Source organism: Belonocnema kinseyi, chromosome 10, assembly GCF_010883055.1.
Source record: "Belonocnema kinseyi isolate 2016_QV_RU_SX_M_011 chromosome 10, B_treatae_v1, whole genome shotgun sequence".
NCBI classification, from domain to species: Eukaryota; Metazoa; Arthropoda; class Insecta; order Hymenoptera; family Cynipidae; genus Belonocnema; species Belonocnema kinseyi.
In genome coordinates this window covers 5,696,563-5,704,040 of record NC_046666.1, presented here as the reverse complement: position 1 = coordinate 5,704,040, position 7,478 = coordinate 5,696,563, and the positions used below count along the sequence as shown (strand labels likewise).

The 7,478-nt window shown below is 24.4% G+C and overlaps 1 protein-coding gene across 1 annotated transcript in view; it reads right to left on the bottom strand.

Annotated features, from left to right (window-relative positions):
• Window positions 1-6,714, bottom strand: part of LOC117182014 (26S proteasome regulatory subunit 6B-like) — a 33,772-nt gene extending 27,058 nt beyond the window's left edge. Inside the window, exons 1-3 of the mRNA XM_033375032.1 lie at window positions 6,578-6,714; window positions 1,513-1,602; window positions 964-1,297 (exon numbers count right to left, since the gene is read on the bottom strand). Of these exons, the coding sequence (XP_033230923.1) occupies window positions 964-1,297; window positions 1,513-1,602; window positions 6,578-6,610 (457 nt within the window). The 5' untranslated portion in view covers window positions 6,611-6,714. The remainder of the gene's footprint in view (window positions 1-963; window positions 1,298-1,512; window positions 1,603-6,577) is intronic.
• Window positions 6,715-7,478: the final 764 nt, after the last annotated feature.

Sequence of the window (7,478 nt, the reverse complement as noted above, 5' to 3'; positions counted from 1 at the left end):
AGTCTTAAAAATTCCTTGGCTTTTTTCTAAATACCCTAAAATTTATAAAATCTTCGAAATCCGATTGAATTTGATTGAAATCTATTAAAAATTCCTTAAAATATTTTAAAACACCCTAAAATATTTCACATCATTTGAAAAATCTTTAAAATCCTCTGAAATCCCTTCAAATTATTGAAAGCTCTTGAAAATTCCTTAGATTTTTTCTAAATACCCTAAAATATTTAAAATCCTTTGAAACCCCTTCGATTGATTGAAATCAATTAAAAATTCCTTAAAATCTTTTAAAACACCCTAAAATATTTGACATCATTTGAAAAATCTTTAAAATCCTCTGAAATCCTTTCAAATTATTGAAAAGTCTTGAAAATTCCTTGGCTTTTTTCTAAATACCCTAAAATTTATAAAATCTTCGAAATCCGATTGAATTTGATTGAAATCTATTAAAAATTCCTTAAAATCTTTTAAAACACCCTAAAATATTTGACATCATTTGAAAAATCTTTAAAATCCTCTGAAATCCCTTCAAATTATTGAAAAGTCTTAAAAATTCCTTGGCTTTTTTCTAAATACCCTAAAATTTATAAAATCTTCGAAATCCGATTGAATTTGATTGAAATCTATTAAAAATTCCTTAAAATTTTTTAAAACACCCTAAAATATTTCACATCATTTGAAAAATCTTTAAAATCCTCTGAAATCCCTTCAAATTTTTGAAAGCTCTTGAAAATTCCTTAGAATTTTTCTAAATGCCCTAAAATATTTAAAATCCTTTGAAATCCCTTCGAGTTATTGAAATCAATTAAAAATTCCTTAGAATCTTTCAAAAAACCCTAAAATATTTTAAAATAATTTCAGAAATTCCCTGCTTTCCAGGTTTTCCCTGATATACAGCCACCCTGTCACTTAAATGAATTTTTAGATCTAATAAGTAACTAAAAAAATAAAATGGTAAAAACTTGCCAGCTTGGAGCATTGAGATACTGGAATCTGCTTCAGGTGGGAGAACGTCCACCAAAGCATTGCTGTGCTTGTGAAGTGCAACACTGGCAGAGGGCTTCAAAAGTTCACGGTCGATAGTCGACAAAATGCGCACATAATAATTCGAACCAGTTGTTGAGCCAACTATTCCAGTATTTTGATCAACTGCCTCGAGGAATTGACCAATAACTAAAGGCACACTCTGTATACGTTTCACTTCTTCTTGAGCGTGCAGGTATTCCTTTTTCAAGTTACGCTGCTCATCTTTAATATATTCTTCTTGTACTTCAAGGAACTCCAACATTCTTTGAAGTTTCTGAATTTCAAAAATCGAAGAACATTTTTAAACCTTCTTTCCTTTCCTTTTCTAATTTCTAAGAATTTCTTAGTTAAATTTTAATGTTGGACGTTAAAGAGGAATTTAAATTTTAATTCATTCTGAATTTTTAAACTTTTTAAATACATATATAGCTGACAAATAATTGGATTCTCTTTCTCTATAAATGATTTAAAAAGTTGAATGACTCCTACCTTATACTTGGTATAGAGATCTTCAATATCCAATTCGTCACCTGCGGCATAATGTCCAATAACTGGCTTCGAATCAATCTCACAGATTTCCTGTAATTTAAATATAACTTTAAACTCTCTTTAAAAAAAGAAGAGTATAAATTTCCAATGAAAAAAAGAATTGATTAAAAAAAAAGCTTCTATCGCATGATCATACAAAACTTGTCCGCGTTGTTATGCTAAGAATAGGATTTTGGTTTTCATATTATTTTTTATGGGTAAATCAAAATATTCTACAAGTCTTCTTATAGATTTTTGACTTATCTCGCGTATTTTGAATTTAATCGGAATTTTCGATTTTCTGCATATTACTTACGATAAGAGAAAAATTACGAGTCCTATTGGAAATTGGTTAAAAGACATTTTGTAGGATTTTTCAAAAACTATAATTTCTCTTTGAGACTTTTTTTTTCGTAGTTTGCGTCGTTTGGCCATTCTAATACTTTCTTAATCATAAGTGATGAGAATGTAATAAATTATCAGAAATTTCTATCCCGGTTCGCAAATATTTTTCACGGTCAATGAAATTAAAAAATGGAACACTAAAGCTAAAAAAAATTCCACTTGGGTAATAAAAATTAAGCTGCAAATGAAAGCACTCAAAGTGGAACTGTTAAATTTTAAAATTTAAATTTAAAAGTTTTTTATTAAAAAATGTTGTATTCAAATGCTCAATAATTTACGCGTATCAAATTAAAGGTACTAACATTTTTCAATATAAAAGAATACGAATCCACGTTATCATTTTCAATTCTCTAAATTAAAAAATCAATCAATGAACTTTAAAGTTTTCAAAAATATATAATTTTAAGGAATTTTAAGCTAGAAACATTAAATATTGATAAATTAAACAAATTTTAACTGAATACTTCTTAAATTAATAATTCAAGTATTTTCTTTTCAAATAGTTTGAAATTTGTTTTAAATTTTTAATTATTTTGGAAACTTTTTCAGAACTTCTAAATACCTGTCAGATTTCATTGATTTTTTTCTACGATTTTCAGAAAATTCTGCATATTGTGTCAAATTTCTTCACTTAATGTAAAACTTGAAATGGTAGTCTAATATAAAACAAAATGTAGATTTTCGCTGATTTTAAACAAAAAAATTAGATTCTTTTCAAGAATTGTGAAAGGCTTCAACAGAATAAAAAGATTTTCTTAAGATTCATAGGAAAATTAAAAATAATTTTACATTTTCAAAAATTATTTTAAGAGAATATTTAAAGAGTTTTTCAAAGATTTAAACAAAATTTTCAAAAAAGATTCTAGAAGATTTTAAGAAAACTTTCTAAAATTTGCATATTTTTTATCTTTCTAAAACTCCTAAATATCTCTTACAATTACTCAAATTTTTTCTACAAATGATCATTTGTGAATTATACATCAAAATTAAAAAATTTCCCTAACAAATTAGGCATTTTTCAGATACAACAATTAAAATTGTAACGTTCAAAGTTTAAAGACTCTTCGAAATTTTAACGATTCCCGGCTTTCTATGTTAAACAATGCAGCTCAAGATTTTTTACTTTTAAATATTTCGTTTCAATTTCCTTATCTTGAATAAAAATTCAAATATTGTTAAATATTCAATAATTAATCGTTTTTTCAAATCGTTTTTGTTCAATTTTTATTACTTAAAGTACAGATAAATTAAAGAAAAAAATACTTAATAATTAAATAAAAATGTTTTTTATCCAAAATTTTCAACATCAAAGACTTTTATTTTTTAATAGTATAATTGAAAAACATGAAAATTCAACTAATTATTTAAAAACTGTTGAAAAAAAACTGTGCTTTTTTCGTTTTTCCACAAAAATTTTCATTTTTATTTTTAATACCATTTTTCTGATTAAAACCAAAACTACATGTCCTATCAAAAATTGATTCATAACAAATTTGTAGCTCTTTTCCAGGTAAAAATTTTTTTTTCATAACTTCTGTCGTTTTTCCACAAATTTTTATGTTTTATTTTCAGTGTTATTTTACACGAATAAAATAAAAAGTGCGCGTCCTATTAAGAGGTGATTATTAACGAATTTGTCGATTTTTCTTGGTATCAAAATTTTTGTTACTTCATCTTTTTTTCGCATCCTGCCTAGTTTTACCAAAAAATGGAATTTTTGTTTTCTTTATTTTTTGTGCAATCAAAACTTGAATTTTCGATCATCCAAAAAAATCCAGAAAGTTTTTATGATAATCTTTCAGGGCTTTCAAAAAGCAATGTTTTCCTTCTCTTGACCGTAGATAAAATTTTTTCAAATAAAAAAATAGCCATCGTAAAAACTTGATTTTCGGATTCAGGTTTTCGAAACGTGAAGATCCGTTGAAAAACTGTGGTGTAAAATTTTCGACAATTCTAATTCGTATTCTGTTCAAAATTCGTTTTTTTTTTTGTTGAAATTTTAACTTAAAAAAGTTTGAAATTAATTTTTTAACTGAAAATGTAACTATTACATTTTTGGTTCAAATTTTATATTTTGTAGTTCAAAATCCAAATATTAAAAATTCGTTGTTTACAATTTCCCTTGGAAATATAACTATTTTTTGAAAACTTGTTTGATATTTGGTTAATAATTAACTTTTTTGACTGCAAATTTCACCATACGATTTTTTGGAGTGGAAATTGATCATTCTTTGTCGAAAATTCACGTATTTTGTTGAAAATGCATAATTTTGGTACAAAATTAAAATTCTTCTGACTAAATTCATCTTTTTGGTAGAAATTTTAACTATTTTGTTAAAAATTCTCATTTTTAGTTGAAACTGATATATTTTTTTAATTGAAGATTTAAATATTTCATTTTTAGTGGAAAATGTATCTTTTTCAGTTGAAAATTAAACTATTTGATTGAAAAATAATGTATTTTGTTCGAAATTTGTCATTTTAGTAGAAAATTAATTTTTTTCGTTGACATTTTTTTCTTAAGAATTCATCTCTTTTGGCTATTTTATTGAAAATTCGTTGATTTTGTTAAGCAAAAATTTTTTTCTACCTAAAAATGTAACTATTTCATTTATGGTTGAAATTTTATATTCCATAGTTAAAAAGTCATTTTTGAAATAAAAAATTCATCATTTTATTTGGAAATTCATCTGCTTTTTGTTTTGTTTTTGAAAATATAAATATTTGCATGAAAATTTTGTTTTTTGGTATACCATTTTTAGTAGAAAATCAACATTCTTCAGAGATAATTTATATTTTTAAGCTGAAAATTTAAATATTCCATTTCTGGTAGAAATTTTATATTTTGTAGTTAAAAATTCAACTGCATTATTCGAAATTATTATTTTTTTAAAAATAAAAATTCAACATTTTACTTGGAATATTAAAATAAAAAAGATCAATTTTCAACCGAAAATGGTGTGGTTAAATTTGCAGTAAAAAAATTTAATTATTAACCAAAAAGAAAACAAGATTAAAAAAAAAGAGTTATATATTCAAGAAAAAAAATTAGTTTCTAACTAAAATGACGAATCTTCAATTTAAATAATGAATGTTTAACAGTATATTTGAATTTTTAGCTACAAAATTTAAAATATTAACAAAAATTTAAGTTACATTTTCAGTCCAAGAATTAAATTTCAACATTTTTTAAGTAATTATTTGAACAAAAAATAACAATTTTTAACAAAAGACGTATATAAATATATTTATCCTGTACAAGATTCATCTTTTAGGTTTAAATATTTTTTATTTGATCAAATTAATCTTGTAATTTTAACTATTAGGTTGAATTTTTTGTTGTTAAAATCAAACTACCTTTTTAGAAATTGAACTAATTCATTAAAAGTTCTTTTTTTCTTTAGATTCACCTCTAAGGTTAGCAGTTTAATTTGTTTTTATTCCTTTTTTTAAACTGAAATTCAATTTTTTTACTGAATTCATGTAGTTTGTTCAAAATTCGTCTTTTTGGTAGAAACTTCATCTTTTTTGGTTGAAAATTCAACTTGTGTTTTTTTATTTATTATTTCACATTAAAAAATGTTTTGGTTACAGTATTAAATATTAAATTTTTTCCTTTAGAATGTATCTTTCTTGGCAGAAAAAATCTGGTTGGATTAATAAAAATTCAGTTTGTTTTTTGTTTGGTTGAAGATTACAAATATCAATGTTCATCAATAATCAAAAATATTGTCTTTGCTTTTCTTTTCTATTATTTTAAATACCTGGTACCATGAAATACCATACATAAATTTATATTAATATTAATTTTATATTCATTTAGAAAATCTAATGAGACAAATAAAATGTTTTTTTTTGGCAGTAAAATAAAAATGGTACAAGATAAACAGAGAACATTTTTGTTCAAGTTTATATCTTTTATTGAAAAAAATAAACTTAATCAATCTACAGTTTAACTATTTGTTAGATGTTTCAGAAATAACTGAATAAGAATTTTCTAATATTTCTTAATGTTTAAAAAATATATATATTTTTAAGATTACAAATTAAAATTATCGCTTTTTAGTTAGAATTCTTTATTCTACATTCGAATAAAAAATAAGAAAAATAAATTTTCTTAAGACATTAATTTAGGTCAAAAACAATCAGGGTAATTACATACAACAAAAGGAACAAAAGCGACAAGGGAATAAAACTCGTTCGAAATTCGAACAAAAATCCAAAATGACCGAAACTTTGTGTGAAAAATAACTATTTGATAATTAATTCAACATTATCTTAGGAAAATACCGCATCATCAACCATGAAAACAACAAATTTCAGAAAATAAATTGCGAATAAAATTGAAAATGCAAATCATGACTTTTGAGGTTATGTTTCATTCGAAGGAGTAATGCCGCAAATAAATTATAAGCGGTCAATTTTAACCAAGAATTTGATCAATATTTAGCCACTAAGATTCCTCAGAAACGATAAAAACATTGCGGCTTATCAATTAACACTGAATTATTGATAGTAAATGAACACAATTGAATACCGCACAAATTCAACAAATCCTTCAAAACTGTGGACACTTATTTGATCAGACACTTAACGAATTTTATAAATTTAATAAACTCACCTTATCGGGTAAAATAATTCCTATTTCTTCCATTATTTAATATCACTATTTGCACGTTACTCAAAAAAAAAAAATTATGTGGACGAATGACTTGGAAGTTTTTGAGAAATCTGAGCTTGACCGTGTGACCAATAGATTCTGGCAGCAGCATAGGGTCATCCCTTTTGGTCATTAGCGTCATCGTTCAGTGTCTAGTTGTGGCGTCATTTTATTGATGGTCGAAGTCTGGCAGACAAACTTCGTGATAAACAAATTTTTTTCAAATCGAGTTCATAATTCATATCTACATTTTACAGGGTTTATGACCATGTATTTGATGTACAGTGACCTATTAATAATTCAGATATACACTTGATTTAAAAACACTATTTTGTATTTTGGGCTTTTGTTTTATATTTAATTTTGTTACGTCAGTTGGCTAGATGTCTGGACGTTGAGGGTCCATCAAGAATACCAATCTAATGGGACGAAATTTAATTTCCTTCTATAACTTTGAAAAAGATTATTTTCCATCCAAAGTATATTAGGACATTATTATTAATTTTTGAAAAGCTATTTAATTTAATAATAAAAACTTTACAATTTTGGTTCTTGTTATTTGATTGAATAGCATTTAAAAAATAAAAAATAAATACACTTATGGTGTATGTTTTGATAACATTCTTTTTTTTACCAAACATAGTAGAATTTTTAACTAATAAAAATAAACTTTGATCGAAAATGAAACAGTTCAATTTTCAACCAAAATCACAAGTTTTCAAATAAAAAGACTAAGTTTCTACTAGAAAAATAAATGTTTAACAAAATATTTAAAGTTCTAATTAAGAAAGGTAAACTTTCCATTAAAAAAAAAAATAATAAATTTCAACCAAATTTTTTTATTTTCTACAACAGCCAAATT